Here is a 27,348-nt window from a genome sequence, read left to right as displayed (position 1 = left end):
GTCTCCATAACAACCAAAGGAGTTTAGCCTTGATAGTTTGGTGGAGTGGTGTCTTTTCTGAGCTGTGTTCAGAAATTCATACTCACACAGTCTTTCAGGTGCAACTGTCTTGTATTCACTGAGGCTAGCAAGCAAAACTCCCTCGGCTATAGGCATCTGACACACACACACACACACACACACACAGTATTTTTTTAATTGAGTATTTTTTATTATATTTGTGCTGATACCTGCTGAAGTGGGATGGGTCACTGAGACATGACACCTGATTTGTGTGTCTGTGTGTCTGGACAGGTTTTATCAACATCTTGAGGACCAAATGTCCCCACAAGGATAAAATCACCTATACGTTGTGTGTGTTGAGCAGCCAACAGTCAACAATGAAGATGTCTTAAAGGGACAGTTCACCCAAAAATTCAAATTCTGAATTTACTCCCCCTCAAGTTGTTCCAAACCTTTATGAATTTCTTTCTTCTGTTGAACACAAAAGATGATATTTTGAAGAGTGTTTGTAATCAAACAGATGGGCCCCATTGACTTCCACAGTATTTGTTTCCATACTATGGAAGTCAATGGGGTCTATCAACTGTTTGGTTACCCACATTCTTCAAAATATCTTCTTTTGTGTTCAGCAAGGTTTGGAACAACTTGAGGGTGAGTAAATGATGACAGATTTACTTTTTTGGGTGAACTATCCCTTTAATAAAGATGATGTATAATGAATATGTAAAAAGCCAGAAAGATTTGGGTGAGATTTAAAGGATAGTTATTCCTACATCTGCAGCTGAAGTCTCTTATGCTTACCTAAGCTGAATTTGTTTGATCAAAAATACAGTAAAAAAAAGTAATTTTGTCAAAAAATAATGTTGTCTATTTTAATACATTATATATATGAATTTTCAACAGTCATTACTACAGTCTTCAGGGTCACATGATCCTTCAGAAATCATTCTAATAGGCTGATTTAGTGGTCAAGAATCATTTTCACAGTATTGCTGTTTTTACTATAATGCATTTTTCATCTGCCATCTTGGATGTTGCCAAAGACATTTTTAGCCAAAATGAGTTACTTCAGAAGACAGCATTTCTTTTAACCAACAATTTGAGACAGTCTTTACATTTATGCTGTCTAACTATATTTAACTTGTTACATCCAACCATCAATCCATTTGCAGAGTTCTATGTTGTTGAATCTAGCCAACAGCCATAGAAGGACTCATCCAGTCAGTAGCAGACAGAGGACCTCACGCAAATTAATTCATATCCAGACACTTTTGTAAAAGGTCTCCAATTAAAGCTGTTATTTATATATTTATTTGAGAGTGTGTGTTGGGAAAGAAGAATGAGAGCCCTTTAAAAGGTTCTGTGGTTCTTTAATTGTCCTTTCTGTTGAAGGTTGTGTAGTTTTAGCTTTATGAGTCAGCATACTGCTCCTCCAGTGGCCTATCATGCAGCTGGACACATTCACCTGTTATTAAGGACATTTAGGCCAGAAAGTGGTGAATCAATTTAATTCAATATGTTCCATTCACCCAGTTTGTCACTTTGACTGTTTTACTTTTTTATAGCCAGCCCATTTCAACCATTTCAAAAGCACTTCAGTTTCCCAACAGAAAATACGAGGCTTTTATAGATAATGTTTTCTCAAAGTCATCATGAAATCAAAATGGACAATTCTTATTTTTTATGTAGGCTACTGCAGTATTTATCAAAAATGATTTATCCACGTAGCCTATATCATTATTTGTTTTTACATTTGTATGCCCTCGTTATCTTTAATAAAAAAATAAAAGGCAGGACAACCTGTCACTCACATGACATCACTGCAATAGCAAACCACAATGATCCAATGATCCAACGATCCAATCAATTCCCATTGCACAAAATCCACAAAGTCCCGTCCTACATTTTATACATTAAGAAAATACTATCGCAACTTATGTTTCATGCCGACTTCCATGGTACACAACAGAGTTTTTCTTGTTTACTTATTTAAACAAATGATTTATTTAATCAGTACATTAAAAATCAGTTTTTTGTGTCATCCTGAGGCATTATGGTAAGATTGTAATTATGATTTTTTTCCCCGATTTGGCTGGAAATTTAATAATTTCTATAAACACAGAAGGTTTAATTGCTCATATTACATATTTTGATATGCACATATTGTAGGACATGCATAGGAGAATAAAAATAATGTAAAATGTTCCTAGCAAGTGATATGCAATGTTATGTATCAACCACAGATGGCGATAGAGAGACCAGAATTTTACCTTTAAATAAAGTGGATACAAATACACCTCTGCATCTCTCTTTCTTTCACAAATTCACTAATTCACTAATTGCTCTCTGGTTCACACCAGGTGATCTCACACTCAAGCAACAGTGAGCACAATAGTTCAATTTCTGCTGATCTGAGACAGTTTTACTTTTTCATTTTAGGTAATAATCGATCTGAATAGATGATGCGGTGCCTTGCTAAGCATTATAGGTTGTATTCTCTCCTGAGCTTGTGATGACAGTCTCTGGGAGATACGCCTGTGAATGAGAGTGTGTATGTTGTGTGTGGAGGGGTTTGGGTATCAAGCCTATAATGAGACAAAAATAGAACATTGGAAAGTAGATTTTGCGCACAGATGCAACATGACCCACACATAGTGTGTCGACAGTGAGTTTTACTCAGAATACCTCAAGGCACTGCTATGTGTGTCTGCTCTTCAGCCCATATCATGGTGACCCTTTTCTTTTCTCTGGTTTATTCTTATCTTCATCCATTTAATAATTTATTTCTTGATGAGACCTGTGTACCTTTAAGAAAAAATAATGTCTATACACCCCTGTTAAAACAGCTGGTTTTTGTGATGTAAAAAAAGAAAGAAACAAAGATAAATATCATGTTAAGTCAAACTTTAGAGGGTGCAAGATGATCGGTCCTTTACATGCAGTCTGCAAGGAATCACATCATTACCACATGGCACAAGTAGATTGGCCTCTGATGATCCTGCAGTCAATGAGATTGCTTGCTCAACATTTAAATAGTCTGGTTCATTGTTTGTTGTAAGCTAGTCGTGCTGTGCATCAGAGCTCTCTGAAACATCCACCTCCCCCAGCTCCACCTGTCTAAATCTGTCTAATATGGGATTTATCTATGCCTATTTATGCAGCAGCAGCATATCTTACATGCTCACATCCAGTGCTTGAATTGGGCTGGTACGGACCGATATACAATATCTGCACTTCTATATTTTAATCAGCAGAGTACCCTCACTTTTTCTTGCGTACTGGCACTTCTCACATGTTGCTGAGCACACACACAGAAACAGAATCAGGCTATTAATTACATGTATACATCGCGTGTTCGGAGCTTTTAAGCTGTACGAATTGAACGGGTCAATTATCTGCGTAATATGACTGTGACTGAAGCCCAATTGTTTCATTTTGCATGAGTGGCGCGTGAATCACCGTAGGCGAGTTCACCACGCTCTCCAAAAGTGTAATCAAATTTGCACTAGCCGTTCCTATGCGACACTGATGATAAAATGTGCAACCCATTTGAATTCTATTGAGAATGTAGTAAAACGCTTCAGAGAAAGTCAAACATGATCTAAAACAGCCACTAAAAAGACTGATGAAAAAAAGGGGAAAACATCATCCTGCACCAACATTAATTAGAAAGCTTTTTCGTATTTATTGTTAAATTTTGACTAGTTGTACAATTTATAATAGATAATCTCTGTTAAGGGAATATATTTTTCTCTAAAGATTTATATTACAGCTGTGGCATGTTGTAGCTATAGTTTCTAAATGTGTAGGTTTCTATTTTTCATAACAAATGCTATAGATAAAAAAAGAAAGAAAAAAAGTTAACATTAGCCTAAGCATAGTAATGACGAGCCACCAATAGTCTTACTTATAATTAAATCCTTATTGCAACAAATGCTATGTTAAACAATTACAAGATGTTACTTTTAAGGCCGAGCACAAGTTAGAAAGAGATTTAAAATACGGACCTTATTGAATTATCGACTAAACAATTGTTTTTCCCCATGTGTTAAATGTTTTCTGCTAATAATGACAGATTTGAAGAAAAACCTGCTTTCAGATATTCCAAGAGATGACAGGAAATTAACATGTTCAGTTTAAGAAAATCTTAAGTAAAGATAGTTTGACTTACCATTGCACTTTGTAAACAAGGTATTGTGAAATATAGGCTACTTTATTGCAGTTATGTTATCAACCAATTTGCATGTTTGGACCATTTTGCAAAAGACCATTTGGCTATAAATATCCCTCACGGGGGAGCATATGCCCCAGGACCCTGTTAAACAGTTCAGAACAATACAGGATCAGTTGGTCTTGGGAATGACAGATACAAGTCCTGCACAGTGGGATTTTGAGCCACAGAACAGTGGCCAGGTCACTACGTGATGCTGGAAAAACATTTCCTGACTTGCTCCTCCAAAACCCCCAAAAGTGGCTCAATAATATTCAGATCTGGTGACTGTGCAGGACTTGGGAATATTTTCCCACTCTTGTTTGCAAAAACATTCCAGGTCTGTAAAATTACAAACACATATCCTGCATGTGCACAGCCCTCTTCAGGTCTGCTATTTTCTGTGGCAAAAATAGAACATCGGTAATATACTTGTAGATTTTGTGCACAGATGCGACATGACCAACAAGTACATGTGTGTCATCAGTGAGTTTTACTAATAACTTAAGGCACTGCTATGTGTGTGTGTGTGTGTGTGTGTGTGTGTGTGTGTGTGTGTTCGTGTTCTTCAGCCCGTATCATGGTGGTCCTTTTCCTTTTCTTCTTATTTTCATCCATTTAATAATTTATTTCTTGACGAGACAGACATCGGCTGCTCTGAATACCAAAAAGTCAGAGACTCAACCTCACGTGTCTCACATCCTCTATCTCTCTCACATCACCCTATATTTCATCTGCTTCCTCCAGAAAACACACTGCTTGGCAGACTCAATGTTCTCTCCTTTTTTATCTTTCTAATTCTTTCCCTTTGCCTTTATCGCTCTCCCTCTATTTCATTTCCACCTTGTTTTTGTCTTTCGGTTTATGACTATTTCAGTTTTAACCGTTCTCCAGCCAGAAAACCATCCTCTTCCACTTGTACTTTGTATCTCTTCATCTATTTCTTTCATGTTCTCTCCCACTTTTAAGTTCCTCACTCCCTAGTTTCATTTTATTCTTTATCGGCAAGACAAATGAAAGCACTTTTGTGTTGTCAAAGATGTAAAAGTTTAGACAATAACCTCTTTGCCTCATTCACTCGCTCTCTCTCAGCCAGGAGACAGCAATCCTTCATTTGTCGTTCCATGAAACACTGCCTCATTTAAAATGCATTTCCATTACATCTGAGCGCTATAAAAAATCCCAGCGTGCAAGCACACACACGCAAACGTCTGAGCTGATTCACAGCTTGATATTGCAGCTCCCGCAGAGCTGGACTGAACAGGGCGGGGGTTTGTGTCGGACTGCAGGGGGTGGTCTCTAATGTGGACAGTGCTGGTCTTTTCAGATATTAGCTTTGTTCCAAAACCTAGTTAGTTGCACTGTCTTAGGCGTCTTATACGGACATGGCAGTTTACTGGCCACATCTGCAGTCCTCATGCTTTCCTGTAGCAGGACTATGGCATGTTCACACAGGTGATCAGGGACCCTGGGCATCTTTCTTCTGGTGTTTTTCAGAGTCAGTAGAAAGATCTATCTATCTATCTGTCTATCTGTCTGTCTATCTGTCTATCTGTCTGTCTGTCTGTCTGTCTGTCTGTCTGGTCATCCATCCATCCATCCATCCCAGCAGTTCTAGTGACTGAGAGGATCAGTTTCTCAGGTGTGCAGAAACTGATGATAGAATCTGAATCTCTCTTTTGACATTATTCTCTTCATTTTTTTTTTTTGGCCAGACAGGTGTGGAGGCAGATCTGTCTGATGGTTTAGTATGTATGTGTGTGGTTTGACCAGTGCTCTTAATGCTGACCTATACTCTGATGTACAACAGCCAACTGATGCATCGTTGTATTGCCTGACGTCAGAACTTCAGTCATCTCATCCATTTACTTGCCTGCACAAGACACACACACACACACACACACACACACACACACACACACACACACACACACACACACACACACACACACACACACACACACACACACACACACACACCTTTTCACTATTCCTGTCACTTGACAATTTCCCTCTCTCTACCTTTTCTCTCACTCTTTTGATATTTCTCTTCTCACCTCAGCATGACTCTTACTGTGAGATCTACAAATTTGACATGGAATGATCTTTACACAAACCTCTGTATATGTGATCTCCCTTTTATCACACTATTTTCCTTTATCAATCCTCTGTACATGCAATGTCATGTAAATAAATTTGACTGAAATCAATAAACATGACAGCCTGTGTGTGTGTTTATTTGAGTGCATGAGTGTCATTTTAAGCGTCTCTCAGCTTCTCTTTTTCTTGTTGCTCTATAGTCTCACAAACGTGTGTGAACCTTATGTGGTAATTCACTATTTATGGTAAGCGTGGGTGCTCACGCGTGTGCTAAATAACACATGTTTTTTAGAAACGTGCACGGCGCACTGACACACCAGTACTGTACTCAATGGACTGACGTAGATGGCAAGTAATAGAGCTTTAGCTCATTTTGCCACAGATCCAAGGAGAAACAGAACATTCAGGCCCTTGATATTCTAAGCCTTGGCATCCCACCCGCAGGTTTTGTGAGTATAGATTTCTTCCTGATGTCATACATCAAATGACTTTAACTCCTGCTGACTGCCCTCAAATAAGAAAGGAGGAGGGAGGAAACATACACTATAATTCAAAATAATTATCTTGTAATCTCACCAAGGCTGCATTTATTTGATAAAAAGTACAGTAAAACAGTAATATTTAAAATACTTTGTTTTCTAATGGAATATATTTTAAAATGTATTTAATTCCTGTGATGGCAATGTCACATGATCCTTCATTTATCATTATAATATGCTGATTTGTTGCTCAAGAAATATTATAAGTATTGAAAAAATATAGCAAAATTCTGGATTCTTTGATGAATAGAGAGTTCAAAAAGAACAATATTTTTTTATATATAATTTGATATATATGTTTTGTAACATTCTAATTGTCTTTACTGTCAATTTAATCCATCCTTGCTAAATAAAGTGATTCATTTTTTCACATTACATCATCTCTCTAATGTTAATTACTATTATTGATTTGACTGTGACGCAAAACCACTGACTCAGACTTAGTCATCACAGTAAATAACATTAAAATGATCAGATGGAATAAATTTAGATGAACTAAATGACACAGGAGACATACAATATTTCTTTCTCAGAACTTGATGTTTTATAGTAATACACATATACATCACTTCCACCGTTGTGCTCACAGTGAAGAGAACAATACTCTGTCGCACACTCCACTGGAACTGAACTAACACACACATACACATTTATATACAGAACACACAGATACACGCACACACGCTCACATTCACACGTACACGCACACTGCATGCGGTCCTGTTCAGTTCGTGCAGTCGTCCTGCTTTAACACATCAGTCTCTGCTTGTTTGTGCCTAATTTAGGCTGCTTCCACACCGTGTTAACTTGCAAAAAATGCAAAAACAAACCAAAGTCGAGAAATCAAGTATAAAAGGAAGAGATTAAATGAGTTTCAACATCAGAATAAACAAAAGATAGAAGCATCTTTTAAAAAATAAACAGATCATTCAGTTAATTTACATCATCACATTACCAGGATTATCTTAATTGTATCGCATGATGGAGTATTATTAACAGTGAGTAGAGAAGAACAGCAATAGCAACATGACATTTCGTACTGCACAAGGTGGTGATCGATCAGGTTTCGAATGAAGCATGAAGAAAAAGCGCCATTGGTCATCTGAGACAGTCTTTGGAATCAATAATTGGCCGGGTTCAGCTGGCGCCTCCCCCTTTAGAAGAAGCCCCACCCCAATGATATGACTTGTATGACTGAGATCAGTTGATTGACAGATATTACTCGCGACAAGTCCACAGTTCAAATCCTGCCCACTCAACCATGAATTCCAATGACAGTTCCTGGGCATCTGTCAGCATGGCGACCAGCAGAGCTAGTCTTCGGACAGCGCGTGCCACTTAGCGATCTGTCGGCGCGGGTGGTCGCAGATCTCGCGCCAGTGCTCGCCGGCGGTGCCGGGGGACGAGGTGCCGAGGAGGAGCCGGCCGATGACAGGTGTGCGGGACGTTCTGTCGGAGTCCAGCAGGAGGAGCTCCACGCTGGTGTCTCGCAGGCCGTCTTCCGAGGGCAGGTCGAAAACGAAGAGCTCGTTGAAGACGGGGTTGGGGGCACACTTTTTCACGTGCGTCTTCTTCTTACACACTCGCTTCTTCCCCTGGAACAAGTTCACCTTCACGTAAGGGTCTAAAAAAGATGGGAGAAAAAGAAATAAACAGAGTGAGACAGAAATCAATACTTTAGTCGATGTGCAGGAAATGATACATTGTGCACTGGGAGATCACATCTCTGCTGTATGGTTTCATTAGTGTCCGACACATTGATGTACTAATCAGGGTTATTATAACTCCAATTAAACTGAAATCCATCCATCCACCCATCCATCCATCCATCCATCCATCCCATATCTATCCATATCTATCTATCTATCCATCCATCCGTCATTTGTCTGTCCACCCATCCATCCATCCATTATCTGTCCATCCATCTGTCCATCTGTCTGTCTGTCTATCTATCTATCTATCTATTTATCCATCCATCCATCCGTCATCTGTCCGTCTGTCCGTCCGTCCGTCCACCCATCCATCCATCCATCCATCCATCCATCCATCATCTGTCCATCTGTCTGTCTGTCTGTCTATCTATCTATCTATCTATCCATCCATTGTCATCTGTCCGTCCGTCCATCCATTCATCCATTCATCCATCCATCCCATATATAAAATAGACCATATAATAGACCTAAAATGCACTATATTAAGCATGATGCTTCTGCTAATGACTACTACTATCTGCCCCACACACTCTGACCTCACCTGAGGGTCCGCTGGAGTCAGCCTTGGGCAGGTGACGGGCTTTCAGGACCACCACAGTCAGAGTACTGGTGGTAGACTGATAACACAGGGACAGAAGAAGCTCTCCTCGACCAGCACTCCTCTACAGATAAAGAAAAAGTCTACAGTTTTTTTTCTGGTTTGGACACAATCAGCATCAAAAACCCAAAATGGTTTATTTTATAATGTCATGTCTGGACAACTAACCCTAGGCAGGTTAGAGCGGGCAACTTCTAAACAGCGCCTTATTGTTACGAGAAACTGACTGCGAATCATTCCCTTGGCACAACACCAATGTATGACTCCAATTATGTGTGAACATGGCAGCATGTTGCCCTGGCAACACTTCAGCAGGGTTCTGCTGCTGCCACGGCGATGACTTCCAATGTCTCTCAACCGATGAAGCATCATTATGTGTGTTTAACTATATGCAGTCAAAGTCACCAGTGAAACATAATAGTCTTCCTTTCAGCTCAAATGGGGCGAATTCTTATGTGCATAACAGTACAATTGTGTTGCCAAAACAAGACTGTCAAAGATGATGACTTCTGCCCTGTTCACAATCTTTTAAATTAGTAGCCTTCCACATACTTTTAAAGTCGTTTGTGCATGAAGAAGTGCATTAAATGTGACAAGAAAATTGATGTAGACTCTTTGTTAACATGTTAGTACAGTTATTATGAGCCTGAATACTAAGTAAGTCTGTAAAGGCAGAAAAAAAATTGCTGTGAGTGGTCCATTAGAGGGTCAATTAAAAATTAACAACCTGTGGGCCTTAAGATGGATGGCAAGGACTCATTATTGACCCCAATGGAAAACCAGACACCATTAGTTGTTTTCTCTTTCCAGGCTTGGGTGTGTCATTGACTGCCCACATTAAATAAGACCAAACTATTGTCTCAGTTGTCACATGAGCTGGGACTGGTATGTTAAGACCTTAAAAAATAACCAAAATCTCTGTCCTCTTCCAAAGGTACAGTACATGTATGTGCTTTCATATTAAAATTAGCTGTGCAATCTATAAGAGCATGTAAAAACATATAAATTAAAAAAATATAAATAGACATTAACTTAAACTTATAAATCTATATACAAACATACAATCATTAAAATGAATATATCAAATAATAACAGTATAAAATTATATATAGGTTGTAACAGAGAAATACAGGAAACTATAATTAAAGCTGTTCTTACCCTGACATTCCTTTTAATAATGTCCCGGCTCATGAGGACCCGCCCTTCAGACAAGTCGATGTCAGCCAGAGGAACGAGGGTCTCTCCGATCACCTCATCACGTGAAAAGCGGTCGAAACTCAGCACCATAAAGTGCAAAGCCAGCTGGGAAACTCGTGCATATGGGATTCCGTAGAAGCTGAAGGTCTCGTCGAAGGCCGGGTCCAGAGTCTTCCTGAGTACACGTGTCTTCACCTTGTGCTTCTTCTCAGGCAGCAAGGTCAGCTTAATATATGGGTCAGAGGTCAACGACTGTTCATCCGTGGGGGACAATCCATGTGCTTCCTTGATGTGAACCATGAAAGCCTTCTTGTCAAAGTTGTACTCAACTGAAAAGAAGAGAGTCCCCAGGCCACCATCTTTGTCCTGAGATTTTTCCACGGCCGGTGTTGGTGTCTGACTGGATAGGATGCTTTCTGGAGTACCAGCATCCTGATTACCACACAGCCCAAGAGGCGGGATGTCCAGGTCCGGGGAACTGCGCACTTTCAGTTGGAGGGTTGGTGGCTTGGAGGTAAAGTTTCCATTAAGATCTCGATTCTCCAGGTCCAGATGGAGCTCTGGCCGCCCACCATTGGGACTGAGGGTCTGTTTTCCATGGGCTTCGGGTGTCTTTTCTCCTCCAAACTTCTTCTTTCCATTCAGACTCTCAGGATAGATGTCAACCCCCTTCAGCATGTGGACAAACTTATAGGGTGGGGTCTTGGTATTGGTCTTGTTGGTTTTGCGCTGACAGCAAATCCATGCAAAGATGGAGACGCTGAAGACCAGGCCAAACACACTCACAACTGCCACACTCACAGGAACCTCCGCTATGTATGAAACAGGAAAATGAGGGGGAGAAAAAACAATAATATATATTTAGATTTTTTATAGATATATGTAGTCTTATTGTTGCCAAGAAATATTAAAACACCTTCAACCAGGAAAGGAATACGGAGATTATATAAATGTATTTGCATCATAGGCAACACAGACACTGACATGTGTTGATGTTAACAGTTGTGCTGATGTTAACAGCAAAACAATGCAAAAGAAAAATAATGCCACTTCTAAAATATAAAATCATACTATTTGGACTGCAAATATCGATTTGGCTATGAAAGCCTGAGAACTCACAATCATGTGGTAGTGCAGTTAGTAGTGTCTGGGAAAATGGAAATTTCCGTTTTCAAGGTGGGTGCAGCACCTCTGTGTTGAATTAGCTAAGGTGCTCTGTCAGCCTTATTTTGTCTTTCTCTCAGAAAACAAATCATGTACCTTTCTGTGATTATTAAGTAATTTTTAAAAGCTGCTGACAAGGATCTCAACGCGTTTCAAACATTTTCATACACCAGTGATGTCATAGGCTACTAATAGAGCACGCGCCTATTTATGTCTGTGCCCGCGCATCAGAGAAATCATTACTGAGCCACATTACGTTTTCAAAAAATGTAATAACAGATCTTTAGCCATGCACAAATAAGATTTGTTCACCGACTATGATAAATAACAACCATTTACTTACCGAAATGTTCTTCTTCTGTCGTCACTGGAGCCATTATATGCGCGCGCTCTGTCCAAGGTCCTGAAAAGATGCTTCCACGATTCTTCACCGCACGTTACACTCGCCCGTCTTTCACTTTAGGCGGAGAGAGACACAAGACTGAATAATTTATTGGTTGTAGTAGATTAAAAATGTACGCCTGTTTATTGTTGTTATACAAAACAGAACTAGCAAGATTTTCCTCCTTTCCCAGAGGTTTCTTCACACCCGCCCAGTGCTGATACTCGCTGCGCTATGAGTGTGCCTGAAAAGCGTCGCCTCCCCAATCCTTCTCTCCTCTAGTGAGTTCATCGCTTCTGACGCAGTTCTGACGAACACAGCATCTGAAATCACTGCCCTGCGCACTGATCAGGCCTGTTAATCATTTTGATTGCCAAGAGTTTACGGCTTGTGTGTTAGCAAACGTGTCTGTAGAAGTTCCAGGTGAAATGGTCTTTGCAGTGGGTCTATTAACGTAAATACACACATAAAAAAAAACTGGGAGTGGACCTGTTTTTATTGTGTTCTTTTGCCAGCAATGTATGGTCTTACGTCTTTTAGGCCCTAATTTAGCTCTTCGTTTGGAAATGGTAACGTCCCTGTCATCTACATCTTTCAGTCCTCATTTAATATCTGTTTAATCAATTAAGATGCTCATCAATTAAAATCTGCTTGATGGTGTCACCTTCACATCTTTCTTAATCAGTTTGAAGTTTTCCATAGAAGAGTCCATAATCAATACTGCAGTAATCATCTAAAATAGAAAGAGCCCTCACCTTTTTCAGCATTTGTGGTGGTGACTCCAAATAAATAGCAGGCTATATTAAATAATCTACCTAAGTTAAAATGATTCAAAATGTAAACTGACATCATATTTCTTATTTTGTGTATCTTGTCTCCTCAACTTTTATTGAAGATCATATATTCTTAAAACATCTGGAATCATACAATTATTTGTGGTTTAGTGCATGGTTAATTATTTTCATCTACTGACATTCCTAGTTTATATTCACCAAATAAAGGAATAAAAAAGAACAATATTTTTCATCATTACAGCAGATCCAAGGAAGTATTCTCTCTTGCCTAGGCATGAAGGGGCCTCTGAATTGACAATATGAGTCAAAAAGTTAGAGAGCCACTGGTTTAAATGAAGCCATATAAACTCCATCTTGTAAATGGGCTCTTGAATGTAGATGGACACTGATTTTAGCAACAGCCACATTGAAATAATGTGATTTTCAGCTGTAACAGTAAACATTCACTCGTAAACAGAGCCTCCCTTTTCACAGACTGTGATGACACGTTTCCACAGTCATCAACATTGCAAATCTAAAGTTTTTCATACTTAATAAAAATAAAATAAAACATTTAATACACATTTATAACGCTATATATTGTGTTATATTAGGCTACCTTGTTGTCAGTCAGTAAAAACACGAATTCTAATTTCTAATACACGTTTCTAATACAACGACTGTGACGGCAAATTGGACATTTTTATCTTTTCTGGCGAATGTGATTGTCACGATTCACCACGACGTCAGAGATAGGGTGATGAACCCAACTGCGGGAGTTTATTCAAGCATAGGGATACAACTGTAAGTCTTTTCAATGACAGCTAGGCATGAAGGTAAAGTCATTTCAAGCAATCACAGAAGGAAGGCGAGTCTATCAAACACAAACAAGGCTAGCTGTTCACACGTCCACGGACCAGGGACTGAAATTAATCTGCAGCGTTCAGGTGGAACAGTGGTTACGTGGTACAAGTATGAGCTCTCAGAAAATTCCCAATTTTACGAGCTGTAATTACGAGCTCTACGAGGACGTGATGAAAATAATTTAAACGTCTGTGAGCTTTATAAAATATTTAGTTGATAATTTATATGCATAATTGTATCATAATATTTGCATTTGATCGAAAGTGCATGTATAATGTTATGTTTTACACTAAACAATACTGATTTCCCAACTGCATACTCCGACTCGTGCAACTTTTTTCACATCTTTCTATGGCAGAAATAGTAAGAGTAGTATGCTGTTAGTATGCGGTTCCGAGTTCAGCCCTATTCTAGTACACACACACACTGGCTCGTGCGCAGACTCACTTACTCACTTTCACTTGCAATGCACACAGTGAAGGCCTGTGCTGAAGGTGGCAGTAACAAAACACGTGTCTGTCTGCACCTCTTGTATAGCCTATTGTTTTAATATGCAGAACAGAGACCTGACTCAATATCATTGAAAATCAAATTGAAGATAAATGGTTATTGTATTTATCGATTTAAAAAAAAAATGTCAGACCAAATGTATTAGATCAAACTTCTGGTCTACCACCCACTGCATACGTCACGGCCACCGCCTCGTGCTCTTTCTCGGGGTCGTTTGGGCAACACTGACATCTGCAGGCTGATTTGTTAAGTGACGAAGCGTACAAAACGCTCACTAAATTTGAATAAAGTACTGAATTTGAACATCAGGAACATTTCGAAGCACGATTAATGAGAATATGAAAAACAAAACAAAACAAAAAACATAGGTTGACCCTTAAAATACATCACGGTTTAGAGGCAGATTCCTTCAACTTTTATTATGCAGGCAGCGCTCGTGCGTGCGTAAGAGCAACGGGCGCGTGCGTCAAGAGGAAGAGCCGCAAGTCTCTCCAAAATGGCGACGACCATAGAGAGTGGCAATGCAGGAGCTGCAAATAAGAAAAAACACCTCGGAATCCCCGAAGCAATATTTGTGGTCAGTGGGAATATGACATATAGTTGATTTTCATGTCCGTATTGTCGATAGTTTCCCGTGAAATCTCTGTGTTGTTGTGTTGGTTTTTTAAACGGCTTTCTTAGGTAGAAAGCGCCCTGCTCTTCTCCTTATAAGGCTGCAGGCATTGCTTGCTTATGTCTTGAAGGAGTAGTGAGCTTTGAGTGACACATAAAACATGATTAACCAGTATTTAAATACTTGATAGGATAAATTTATTAATGAAGCACATAAGATGCTAACTATTACTGTGGTTCTGTAGGAAGATGTGGATGCCTTCATGAAGCAGCCAGGCAATGACACAGCAGACGCCGTGCTGAGGAAGCTGGATGAACAATATCAGAAATATAAATATATGGAGCTCAATCTGTCTCAGAAGAAACTCAGGTTTGTCTATGATTCGTTTTAGTACGTTGTACAGTGATGTTTAGTTTCTGTGTCAATTCTAAAGGATGCTCTGCGTCTGTATTGGGTTCCTTGCATTGTTGTAGACTACTATTGTCCTTTAAAGGGTTAGGGTTACTACTGCGTTTAATGAATCTAACTTATCACACAGAGTAAGGAAAAATATTGTTGCTGAATTTACTAGAAGCTGACCTGTTTTTGGTCTTTCTTAGGTTGAAAAGCCAGATTCCACAAATCAAACAGACGTTAGAAATTCTACGGCACATGCAGAAAAAGAAGGTAAGCCCATCACTCCTTAAGATCAGCTTTAACTCCTGTATCTCCATATATGTGACGCAAATCAAAGATCCGCTTTCTAATTCCTAAAAATATTGCTTCTAAATGTTGCCCCATCCCAATTCTTTTACTTGTACTATGCCCTAAAAGTGAGTACTCTTTTTGTTTAGAAAAGAGTGTGTAGCAGAAGAGTAGGCAAGTTTAGGAACATACTACTAAGTCATAATTGCGTTTTTAATGGGTTGCGCTGTTACATAGTGCATCCTGTCACCGTAAACTGGCCTGTCAATTGACCCTTCGCTAAGCCCCGCCCTCCTTAGTTACTGTTGCTACGCCTGTCAAGCTTTTGCGCCTGGCACGTCTATTACAGTATGTATGCACCGGTTTCAGACATTCCCAAGGAGATAATTAGTCATTTTTGGCGAACAGGTGAAAATCTGAGAGAGCAAAACAAAAGGGACTGCAGTATGCATTCGAGGGATATATCCACGACATAATATGCAAACGATTAGAGAATAATTTCATCAAAATTGAAGCTAAAGCCTAGATCGTTAGGTCCCAGCGCAAGCAGCAGCCGCCTCATACGCTGACCATTCAAATGGGAAACACACAAATTGAGGAACAGCTATGTGCATGCACAGCAGGGTGAGTGAAATTTGAACATCTAATATTTATAAATCAAACAGCTTATCCATAAGTATTGTGGAATAAACACAAGACATTAGCCTGACCACTTTGCAATGATAACATTCTCCCGCTTATATTTTTAGTGCGCCAGGCTACTGCTCACACGTCGTGGGTCACATAAGTGACTAACGTTACTGTTATGAACTGATTAAGTTTGCATACCAACCTTTTCCTTGGAGATCTCCAGCAAGCCCACTGATGTTCCCTCCTTTTACTAACTACCTTTTACTTATACTAGAACTAACACCGGGAGAGTTGCGATCGGATTGGGGTACTAGTTTAGCGGTCGATTAACAAAATGCTGAAATATATTTTTAAGTAGCGTTATGTCAGTGAGCCTCCGTCTTGCCTTTAATCACACTGCTTGATCCATGAGCTGGACAATAACTTTATTCTAGAGCTATAAAGCCAAAACACTTTTCTTTTAATGTCCTATTATCAATGTAAAGCTGCTTTGGAACAATATGCATTGTTAAAAGCGCTATATAAATGAAGATGACGCCCGGCATTTCTCCCCTTGGGTTTTAGGTTTCGGGAAGGGAACAAAATCCACCACCCCGTCCAAACTTTTAGGATACCGGGTATCAGATTCGCACAATCCATACGCACAACGCTTCGGCATGTTTCCCTCGCTCGAAAGCTTGCCAGACCTCCCGCGCCTAGTTACGGTTGCTAAGCCACGATTGGCCAGTGGCGGTTTTCGGGCGTGGCTTAGCGAAGGGTCAATTATCTTATCACAGTTAAGGTCTGCTTAAAATGAAAGTTCACCCTTTATTTTTTGCTGAGTGCATGTTATAGATCTTATTGTGATCTGTTGCTACTTTTGTTGTATTGTGATTTTAACATCCTCGTACGCACATTCCACTTTTCAGTTAATTGAATTTATGCTACTCAACAATTCTTCTTACCGTATTGGAGAGAAAAGAAGTAGCACATTGATCTGCCAGTCATGGGTCCTGCATGCAAATTTAACAATGTTGTTGCAGGTTAGAAATGAATGACTCAAACCCTTTTATCTAAACCTCTCTACTTAACATCAGTCTTGCATGTCTTCCATGTTTGTAGGTTTTTAATGCTCCTCCACAGTGCAATAGGTTGTGGTTAATATTAGAGTGTTCATGGATCTGAAATTCGAATCTGCACTCACTGGATATAGTAGACTATCCGTGTACTTTTTGGACACTCATTTCCACATACTATAATTAGGGACACTAATTCTAATTACTACTTAGGATGGATAGTATGCTTAATGGGATGCTGCAAGTGTTTTGTTCATTGTCATTTTCAATCACTCTTGCACTGTGTCTCTTCGTTTTGTTTGTTTTTCTGTTCTGAATTATGTATGTCCAATCACAGGACACTACAGATCCCATGGAGACACATTTTCTGTTGGCTGATAACGTCTATTGCAAGGCCTCTGTCCCACCCACAGATAAAGTGTGTTTGTGGCTTGGGGTAAGTGTTGATTGCTGTATCAAAAATTGATCCAATTTACTTTTTTTATTAACCATCTGTCATATAGAGATTACTTTTCATGTCCAATCATTTCCTGACTGATAAAATCAATCACTGTTTTAATTTGTGTCATTGGCTGCATCACTTAATAGAAGTAAAATGAGTTGTGAACACCATATCACGTTGACTTTAATATTCCTGTTTTGACGACATTGATAATTACTGCCTATATTTGAACATGTGAAATGTAATAAAATATTTCTGCTAAAAGACAAAAACTCAAGTAACTTTTTGGGTTTGAAAAACTTTCATGTTGATAATGTCCAGAAACATGTCTTTAATTGTTATTATGAAAACTTGCTTATGGGTATTGTTTTGGTTCATTAGGCTAATGTCATGTTGGAGTATGATATTGATGAGGCTCAGGCGCTGTTGGAAAAAAACCTGGGTACAGCTTCCCGTAATTTGGACTCTCTGGAAGAGGACCTGGACTTCCTCAGAGACCAGTTCACAACCACTGAAGTCAGTATCCTTAAACTATGGCAAATATAGAGAATCAGGTTTGATTTAATAATTTTCCATAGTGCTCATTGTGTTTGATTAGTCCTTTGCTCAAAGTATTTATTTTTATTATCATCACAGTGAAAACAGTCACTGCTTAATATTGTTTTGTGGAAACCATGATTCAGGATTCTTTGATGAATAGAAATGTCAAAAGAACTACATTTAGGTGAAATAGCCTAGATATTTTTCTAACATTATGTCTATAAATAATGCATTCCCTGCTGATTAAAAAGGTCAGTTTCTTAAAAAAAATATGCATGTATCCGAAAGAGATGAATCTGTTCAGTATTTAGATTATCACTATTTAATATGGAGAGCATTGAGACATTGCCCTTTGTTTCTTGTTATTGATTAAGTAATAGTAAATCTTGTTCAGATTTAGCCTTGAGGTTAAAATTAATGAGATGTAGCTGTGTTCTCATAGTCCACATCTGCGCCTGGTTTGCGCCCAACCTGGTCCATTCTACACATTTCCACCAAAAACATTTATATATAATTTTTATTTTTTATAAATATCGTGTGTGTGACATGGTTGAATGAATTTTGTTTTATACATTCTGACTGTTACCTCAAAAGCCAGCTTGTGATTGCATAAAGATTCTGAATTAATGACTTTAGTTGGTAAAATGTTCTCAAAGCTATGATGAGTATGACTTGACAGTCATGTCAATTACATTATCGGGCTCTCAAATCAGTGGAAATGCAGCCCATTTGTGAGAGAGATGAGCTATGTTTCCAGCCACCTATTTTTTTGGCAAGATCTAAAAATGTGCATACAAAACTTATGCACTTAATTGAGGCTGATAAAATTTTTTTTTTATCTGATAAGACATGCACATAAACTACAACGAAAACAAATTTACTGAATAAATCCCTCGATGCATAGCAAAAAACTCAAATTACTTTGCCTCAACAGAGGATGTGATTGGATACCTGGGCTAACCAGTGGACCAGTTTCATTGCACAGAATCTCAAACGTTGGTTTGATCATTCTGAAATGCCTGAGCCGAAGGCTGTCATCAACATTATTTGGTTTAATTCCCTCTCAGAAGCGTCTCAAATGATCATATTCCCAAACACCAGGCATCCGAACGCAAGATAACATGACAACGTTTATTGCGTTTCGTCTGCTCACTCTTAGATGCAACATCTATTTTTATTACAGATATTTTGCTCCAATTTCCCCTGAAGTGATGATTTTGTTCTCTTGAACACATGATGGAAACGGTCCATTATTCACAAATGTTTTATGCAATATTTCAATTTTGCGCACAAGTTAAATTCGCAACTTTGGATGGAAAAATAGTGGAACATGTTCCTCCTGGTTGTGGAGTAAGGAAAAAAGCAGAAATAACTTTTTCCCGAGTTTTCAGATACACCTTAACCACTACTCACAGATATGGCACGTGTTTACAATTGGGATGTCAAGAGAAGGAGCAAAGACAACCTCCTCAAATCTGCTGAGCAGTCCTAGAAAAGGAGGCCTAGTTTGGTCCCACCGCACTCGAATTCCTTCCCCATCAAAAAATTCACCAACATCTGTCTGTTTGCACCAACTGTTATCTATTGATTTATTACTTTTTAAAGTATTTTTTCAAGTAAAAAGGTGAAAAACATCAAAGAAAATAATAACTGTAGTTTTTTTTTTGTTTGTTTTGTTTTTTTATGATGAATTATTAGCTTTTTCAGATGGGGCTTCTCTCCATAGGGTCTACACATTTGTCTTCCTCTGTGCCCTTTTTCCTTTCATTTGATGTTTGGTAAACATTGGCAATTTCAGTTGTGTTAAAGCTAAACTGTAAAGCTGAACTCCTATGGTCCTATTTCTTTCTCTGGAATTTTTCTTGCCATGTCTTGGTGAGATCATTGTCAAAATGCAGCATGCAGAATATCAGGGGGACATCTTGTTTCATTCAATAGCCTCCTTCCTTCTCCACTTCCCTTTTCCTCCTCCGATGTCTATTTTTCATCTCTTGTCCTTCATCTGTGCTCATTTGTCACATTGTAGCCATTAAACACTGAACAAGGAACTAATAATGAAGCGTTTTGAGAAGGCACAAAATCGATGAGCTGGTCTGTGTTTTTAATCTGCGTAGCTTTTTATAATTCCTCGTCTGATTGAGGTTCTGGCAGTGAACGAGATGAATAAGCTTTGAGTGCAACTAATTAAATATGTGCCTGCAATTCTTTCCCTTTCTTTCAATCTTTGGCAAGCACTTGTGCATTACTGAAACTGCTAATTTTGTGTTAAACTTCCATTGCCTTTCAATTACATTCTTTTGGAGCAGCACAACTATTAAACTGATAATATCCTCATTAAACTGTAAATGACCCCTAAATAGTGGGTGGAATGTAGATATATTGTATAATATACAACAAGAACATATTTAACATGTTACTTTAATCTGTAGTACATTTCAAGTTCCCTTGATAAAGAGGTACAGAGTCAGTAGTGTTTGTACAGCCAGTCCTTGCAAATCCACATCAGCATCAAAAAAAGTTTAAAGAGCGAGCGAGTGGTCAACAAAATTCAAAATCTTTTGGTCCTTCCCTGAGACCCTGTTTCAGCCATGTTTAGAAATGGCTTCATTTTATCCAATAATGTGACAGATTAACTACTCAGCCAATTGTGCAGTTATTTACAGTATTGACACATCATCTCCAATCAGATTTGAGAAAGCGGCTATGGGTTTATTTTGTTAGGGATGAGAGTGAAAGTGAAGAGCAAGTCATTTCAAAAAGTAAAGATGCTATAGATGAATAAAGTAATGGTTAAATACATGGCAATGCAAGCTCTATGGATACAGAATATATGAACGTGTACAAAGGCCCTCACTGGGCAGTGTGGAAACCTAAAGGAAGAGCTTGCTTTTTTCACATTAGATAGTACAATCACAAGCTGTAACATCAGAAACACTCTTTGGGATAAAAGGTGTAAAAGATGTACCTAACAACAGATTAAGGTAATTTGTAATTCTGGTGAGCACCAGAGGCCTCTTGTGGTAATGTGTGATAAGTGAAATGTTATTAATTGTAAAATAATGCACAAATTGAATAATCCATCTGGGGATCATTGATATACTTTCAGTAGTCCCTTATGAATCTTCACATTAGATCATTAAAACAAACCTCTTGGGTGATATTATGGACTATCATACCATCTGAGTGACATACTTAAATTGAAAATCTAGTTTTGGTTGATATGGGAATTATTCAGAAACATTAAGTCATGTTTTTTTCAGTCTTGGAATTCTTCATGTAGTATATTGCATTTTATCTCCTTCCTTTTGTCTTTCCTGTTGCTAAAAGTCAATAATCGGACACATCACACCTCCAGCAATCACATTTTTCAAGTCTGAGATCTTTGAGTCACCAGAAATGGGTATCCCAGCATTCATCTGTGAAGTAAGCAAGTTAAACTTCTGTTAGTCTTTTATCTCTCCCATGATAAAAACCAGTAGAAGATACCTGGAGCTTAGTCCCGGATACGGGAGATATCCAAAGCTAAAACATCTTTATTTGGGAAGTTTAACTTTCGTGGCTCAATAGAATAATGGCAGATGTGCAGATACAGTTAAAGTGCAGATATAGTTCTGACTGGCCTTTTCGGTATGGGTTCTGCGATAGGTTATTTCCTAACCTTACATTCTCAGCAGTCAACAGAGTTCATTTTGGCCATATACAAGATTGTGTGATTAGGGAAATGAGCAAAGTAGTATAGAAAAGTGAAGCAGTAGGGCATGGTGGGACTCGATTAGGCATTCAGCAGGCAGGAAGGGGATGATGATGTCATAATCAGGGAACTGAAGACTGACCCTGTGATTGGAGGAAGCGTTTCTTTTGTCCACCAGGGCCCAAAGGTTTGATAGGTACCAGGGTGGTGATTGCTGACTCAACAGAAACATCGACGATCACCCTTTGTCACTTCTTCTGACGAATGCACCACGTTTGGTACGAACCCGCTCTTCACTCCCTCCCAGCCTTCCTGGATGGTAATCTCCCCACTCTTTACCAGCTCGAATATATCCCGTGTTAGCTCCGTAAATGCCCTCTCCACGTTTATGGCGTCACGTGCTGAAGTTTCCACATAGCGCATGCCGTACGCAGCCGCTAGCTTCTCGGCCTCTTGCCGGCTCACCTGACGCTGTGGTTCCAGATCACATTTGTGGCCGACCAGCAGGAAGACAATGCTGTGGGGCTGCACGTGGCTGCGTGCTTCCTCTAGCCACTCGTGAACGTTCTGGAAGGAGCGACGGTTGGTTATGTCGAAGAGCAGCAGACCTCCCACAGAGTTACGGTAGTACGCTCTGGTAATAGACCTGAAGAAAGCATAACAGAATGAAATAATGTTATTGAATTTGAATTGAGGTAATATACAATTTAAATGTAAGGTAGCATTACATTTGGTATGCATTGTAAATTCACCCCATCTATTTTCTAAATGCACGTTGTTGGTCTGATCGATGAACAATTTATCCATACATTATTTTTATCAAAATGTCAACTGGATGTTCAGAAATCAAAAAAAGAGCTTTATTACCAAGAGTGATTGCACACACAAGGAATTTACTTTGGTATTGAAGCTTCCAGTACACACATATAACTATAGCAAAACATTTAACAATAAAAAATATAAAAAAGTATAGAGGCACAGATAGGTTTAGTCAGAATACGCATTTATAGATTATGAAGAACATATTTACAGTATTGTGAATATAAATAGGACTAAATTAATTTACAAGGATATTGCAAAAAGTGGGGTATTGCACTTGGAAGGCATTTAACTGTTCAAGAGGGAAATAGCCTGTGGGAAGAAACTGTTCCTGTGCCTAGATGTTATAGTGCCTAATGATCTGAGACGCCGTCCAGGTTGTGGCCAGGGTGAGCCGGTGAAATCTGTGATGATTTTACTTTGCTCTTTTTCTCACTCTGGAAGTGTACAGGTCCTGGAGGGTGGGCAGGAGGGGCACCAATAATGAATAGCTGTCAGCAGCTCCTGTGGCAGCAACCTCTGCTGGTAGTCAATGTGATTGTCCCAGTTCTGGTGCCCAGGAACCTGAATGACGCCCCTGCTGCCACAGTGCTGCTCGAGATGGTGAGTGGGGGGAGTGCTTGGGTGTTCCTCCTGAAGTCCACTATAATCTCCACTGTTTTGAGCGTGTTCAGCTCAAGGTTATTATGACTGCACCAGGCAGCCAGTTGTTCTCCAACCTCTTGTCTGCATGCAGACTCGTCACCATCCTGGATAAGGCCGATGACGGTGGTGTCGTCTGCAAACTTCAGGAGCTTGACTGAGGGGTCTTCAGAGGTGCAGTCATTTGTATACAGTGAGAAGAGCAGTAGAGAGAGGATGCAACCCTGAGGAGCACCAGCGCTGATTAGAGTCCTGGATGTGAGTTTTCCCAGTCTTACTGCTGCTGCCTGTCTATCAGTAAGCTGGTGATCCACTGACAGATTGGGGTGGGCACAGAGAGCTAGGTCAGTTTGGCTGTGAGAAGATCAGGGATAATGGTTTTGAAGACCGAACTGCAGTCCACAAATAAGATCCTTGCATAAGTCCCAGGTCTGTCAAGATTTTGCAGGATATAATGCAGTCCCATGTTGACTGCATCATCCACAGACTTGTTTGATTTGTAGGTAAACTGAAGAGGATCAAGCAGGGGTCCAGTGATGTTCTTCAGGTAGGCAAACACCAGTCTCTCATATGACTTCATGACCACAGATGTGAGAGTGTCAGGTCTGTAGTCATTAAGTCCAGTGATTTGGGTTTTTTTGGGGACCAGAATGATAGTGGAGCGTTTGTAGCAGCAGGGAACTTCACACTGCTCCAGCGAAGAGGCAGGTGCAACACCATCTGGGCCTGAAGCTTTCCTGGTCTTCAGTTTTTTTTTAAACTTGGCTCACGTCCTCCACACAGACCTTAAGCACAGGTTGAATAGTAGGATCTTCTAGTGGACCAGACACTGAGTTCACTTAAACTCCACGTCTTTCTTACAAATGACTGCAAATGACTTGCATTCAGATCTGGCTCTATCCAATCAACAACCACTGGATTGAACCTAGACCCTGTCCTACTTTTTTTTTCTTTTTGATAATCTCTTTCGCTTGGTTGTACATCACAATATGGAAGAAAAGATCTGCCGTTATTTGCTTTATGTGATTTTCAAATAAATTCATATAACTGTAATTTTAACTAGAAAAGCACATTTCACAACAATAGACTTTAAATGGTGGCTTCAAAAAGCCTTGTTTTATAGTTTAGAAAAAAGCTTTAAGATTGAGGTTTATTGGCCAAATAGATAGATCCGAGAAAGGTATTTATGTGTATAACAGGAAATGTAAAACTGCAACAGAATGCAGAGAAGTAAAAAGGCATCAGAGTGAAGACTGTAAAAGAGGTCTGAGATTGTGTAGGAGTACAACTGGGAACACACTGAGCTGTGAAGAATGCTGAGGGACCTCTGGAGTTACTGACATCACTTTAAGTTTTAAGACATTTGTGACATTGTAGATGGCAGTGATTCATCAATTATTTCTATTTCCTATAGGAGATCTACAAAACCCTGTGTTGGTAAAGAGGCCTTTGAGCTGCATTTATTAATAAATAAATATAGACAGTGTCTCTGAATCACCTAAGGCGGAAAATATTTTTAGTGACGTGTGAATCAGTCTGTCATCAAGTCATCTGGGAGAAATATATCAGCACGGATACCATGGAAACACCAATCATGTGGATGGATAAGGACTCCTGATCAGATAAGATGATTTATCTAATGGAAACTTAATACGGTTGAGGTTTCTTTTGTGTAAACAACTATTTCACACTGTACCAAGTTAAATATGTAAAAAAAAAGCATAAAAATCTTTCTGAATCAGTGATATTATATAGACATACTGTATATCTTTATGTAACTGGGGGTATATACGGTTAAAATTTTTGAGGTAAACCATCCCTATGAACCATAAATACACATTGGGCAATTATTTACAGAGATGCAGAATCATGAGAAAGGTCTCATGTAACATAATCTAAGATAAAGATTTACAATACCTGAAGCGTTCCTGGCCTGCCGTGTCCCAAATCTGCAGTTTAATGCGTTTCCCAGGTTCGATCTCCACCAGGCGGGAGAAAAAATCCACCCCGACCGTCGGGTCCGACACCTGCGCAAACCGGCCTTCTGTGAATCGCCTGATTAAACATGATTTTCCAACAGTGGAGTCCCCGATGACAATCAGTCGAAATTGGTAAAGCCAAATTGCTTCCATGTCTATTCAGGTCTGTCAAAGCAAAAAGTGGAGAAGAGAAATTATACTGTGAATTAGATACTGCCAAAACATAGACAAAGACAAAATATAAAAGAAAGAGAAACATTCCTTATTTTATTCACCCAAATCAGCTTGACATAAAAGGAGGAAATATAGTAAAGTTCGCTTTAAAGCTTTTGTAATTCATTTATAACCTCATCTGGGAATGTTGTAGTTATAAATATTACAGCAATTACATGATCATGGCATGACAATCATCTCAGTCAACTCTATCCTTGCTCTGCACAGAAAGGTAGTTGAGGCACAAAATCATCCTTTTAGTCTTTGATTTTAAGGCGTACAGAAATAAGCGTCCGGTGGTTTAAACTTGACCTATCCCTAAAGTTCATCTTAACGTGACATTTTTGTAAAATATAGGATGAATACAAGTAAAGTGGGATAACTGGCAAAGCCAATTCCATGTCCATACTATGTTTGGATGAACGTTATGCACTTTTTCAGTAATGGAAGAATATAGGCTACACATAATAATACAAATGATTAATCTTAAGTGTCACATTTAACCTAATTACGAAGTAATTTTTGGTAATTTGAGTTTATAGGTCCTTAGTCATATGCAGGAAACTCAATACAAACTCTAACAGTTACCATGACCAAAATATGAAGCCTGAAGACTACTGAGGCTCGCCTGGTGGCTGGGCTAGTCTAGTAGCTGGCTATCGTTGCCTTGTCATAATAACGAATGTTTCTAATTCTAAATCTACAAAACAGACAACTGTTTAACAAGCGTTGTCTTTGTGTAGAAGCTTTTGTGTAAAATACCCCTTATTCGGCGCTCTTTACTTACGTTGTGGTTTGTTTTGTTTTGTTTGGTTGTTTCAAAGCTACCAAATGGTAGATTCCATTATCTTTAACGTTAAAGGATTGAAGCCTCTTTAGAAACCGCTGGATGAAATGACGGACATAAACTATAATATACCGAATAATAAACAAAACATTCGTCTCTACAGAAAAAAACAGGTGCAAACCTTAACTGCTCCGCGTAGGCGGTCTATTTTGCTTGGATGTTGCTAAATATGAGTCGACGTGTTGTTAATATGGTCCCTGCCGGGATCAAAGTCGCGTGGAAGTCAAAGATGATTTAAGCCTGTCATGTTTTGATCCACGATTGGAAGATGGAGAAATGTTTGGATGTTTTGTGCTGATGAAATGGAAGCGACAGCAGGAGCATCATATAGCCTGACTCATTCCGCATCAGCACCAGTACCATAAGCCTCCTAATAGCAGCGAAAAACAAACGCGTTTCATACACCCCATACATTAGCCTATTCCCTCCTTCTTTTCAGATATTTATATTGTTTCGTACACCATTTTCATCTTGGAAATTCACCATCAAACTAAAATGCTGTTCTTTAAACATTAATCATATAGACTAGGCTACTAAATAATAGGCTACACATAGTTTTTTATAGCCTATGTTGATGATCAGTATGGTTTGGTTGAATGAATGAATAAATGAATGAATGAATGGATGAGGCATTTATATAGCGTTGTAGCCTACTACTGTAACGTTACACCCAAAGCGTTTTTTACACCCAAAATGTTACCTTAAACTTCCCAGTTTTTTTGGCCCACCGAATAGGCTAAACAGATCAGTGTTTTGACCACATCCTTGCTTTTAAAAAATAACACTTTTTTTTTAAATGCAGCAAACAAAAAAAAAGGTCATAATTTTGGCTACTCACCCTCATGTTGTTCCAAACCTGTATGAGTTTATTTCTTCTGTTGAACACAAAAGAAGATATTTTGAAGAATGTTGTATATCACACATCTATCACATGGAAATTATAGCCTAAATATTGTTTTAATAGCCTACATTTGCATTTAGGATGGTTGAAACATCACAAAAAGTAGTAGGCTACTTCGTCTTGAGACTTCCTTTAGGTTTAATGAATTGATGAAGTGTAAATGTATTTTCATGTGCGCCATCTATTTGAAGTTTTATGAGCAAACACCCCAGTTTATCAGTATGACGGGAGCTGTAGTTT

General features: G+C 39.0%; 3 protein-coding genes across 5 annotated transcripts; 1 reads left to right on the top strand and 2 right to left on the bottom strand.

The window, feature by feature from the left end:
• Window positions 1-7,380: 7,380 nt before the first annotated feature.
• Window positions 7,381-12,185, bottom strand: syt4 (synaptotagmin IV). Its single transcript, XM_084403417.1, has 4 exons — window positions 11,867-12,185; window positions 10,321-11,171; window positions 9,106-9,226; window positions 7,381-8,476 (listed from the first exon to the last, which is right to left on the bottom strand). Exons 1-4 carry the CDS (start codon window positions 11,898-11,900, stop codon window positions 8,166-8,168), a joined length of 1,317 nt encoding a protein of 438 aa, XP_084259543.1. The 5' UTR covers window positions 11,901-12,185; the 3' UTR covers window positions 7,381-8,165.
• Window positions 12,186-14,486: 2,301 nt separating this feature from the next.
• vbp1 (von Hippel-Lindau binding protein 1) lies at window positions 14,487-20,373 on the top strand. The gene is made up of 6 exons (XM_084403431.1): window positions 14,487-14,629; window positions 14,910-15,034; window positions 15,265-15,331; window positions 17,372-17,470; window positions 17,858-17,996; window positions 19,432-20,373. Exons 1-6 carry the CDS (start codon window positions 14,549-14,551, stop codon window positions 19,506-19,508), a joined length of 588 nt encoding a protein of 195 aa, XP_084259557.1. The 5' UTR covers window positions 14,487-14,548; the 3' UTR covers window positions 19,509-20,373.
• On the bottom strand, window positions 19,688-26,562 carry rab39bb (RAB39B, member RAS oncogene family b). Of its 3 annotated transcripts, XR_014626674.1 has the most exons (4): window positions 26,329-26,562; window positions 25,086-25,312; window positions 21,850-22,353; window positions 20,424-21,432 (listed from the first exon to the last, which is right to left on the bottom strand). XR_014626674.1 is itself a non-coding variant. In XM_084403429.1 (3 exons), the coding sequence occupies exons 2-3, from the start codon at window positions 25,298-25,300 to the stop codon at window positions 21,927-21,929; spliced, it is 642 nt and encodes a 213-aa protein (XP_084259555.1). In that variant the 5' UTR covers window positions 25,301-25,312; window positions 26,148-26,556; the 3' UTR covers window positions 19,688-21,926. The 3 variants fall into 3 exon arrangements, 2 of the variants coding, with proteins under 2 accessions (XP_084259555.1, XP_084259554.1); XM_084403429.1 differs by having other exon boundaries at window positions 19,688-22,353; window positions 26,148-26,556; XM_084403428.1 differs by having other exon boundaries at window positions 19,688-22,353; window positions 26,329-26,553.
• Between the last annotated feature and the right edge of the window lie 786 nt (window positions 26,563-27,348).

The sequence above is a fragment of the Rutilus rutilus genome (genome assembly GCF_951802725.1).
Source record: "Rutilus rutilus genome assembly, chromosome: 3".
Lineage (NCBI taxonomy): Eukaryota > Metazoa > Chordata > Actinopteri > Cypriniformes > Leuciscidae > Rutilus > Rutilus rutilus.
This window is presented reverse-complemented; position numbering and strand designations above follow the sequence as displayed.

What these genes read in the sequence shown, in the direction of transcription:
- syt4 (XM_084403417.1), bottom strand. Translation starts at nt 11,900, where the DNA reads ATGGCTCCAGTGACGACAGAAGAAGAACATTTCG. An exon ending in TTATTAAAAGGAATGTCAGG is followed by an intron (nt 9,227 to 10,320) that starts GTAAGAACAGCT and finishes CTTTATCTGTAG; the next exon opens with AGGAGTGCTGGTCGAGGAGA. An exon ending in TGACTCCAGCGGACCCTCAG is followed by an intron (nt 8,477 to 9,105) that starts GTGAGGTCAGAG and finishes CATCTTTTTTAG; the next exon opens with ACCCTTACGTGAAGGTGAAC.
- vbp1 (XM_084403431.1), top strand. Translation starts at nt 14,549, where the DNA reads ATGGCGACGACCATAGAGAGTGGCAATGCAGGAGCTGCAAATAAGAAA. An exon ending in CTGTCTCAGAAGAAACTCAG is followed by an intron (nt 15,035 to 15,264) that starts GTTTGTCTATGA and finishes GGTCTTTCTTAG; the next exon opens with GTTGAAAAGCCAGATTCCAC. An exon ending in GTTCACAACCACTGAAGTCA is followed by an intron (nt 17,997 to 19,431) that starts GTATCCTTAAAC and finishes CACTACTCACAG; the next exon opens with ATATGGCACGTGTTTACAAT.
- rab39bb (XM_084403429.1), bottom strand. Translation starts at nt 25,300, where the DNA reads ATGGAAGCAATTTGGCTTTACCAATTTCGACTGATTGTCATCGGGGAC. An exon ending in GCAGGCCAGGAACGCTTCAG is followed by an intron (nt 22,354 to 25,085) that starts GTATTGTAAATC and finishes TGCTTTCTTCAG; the next exon opens with GTCTATTACCAGAGCGTACT.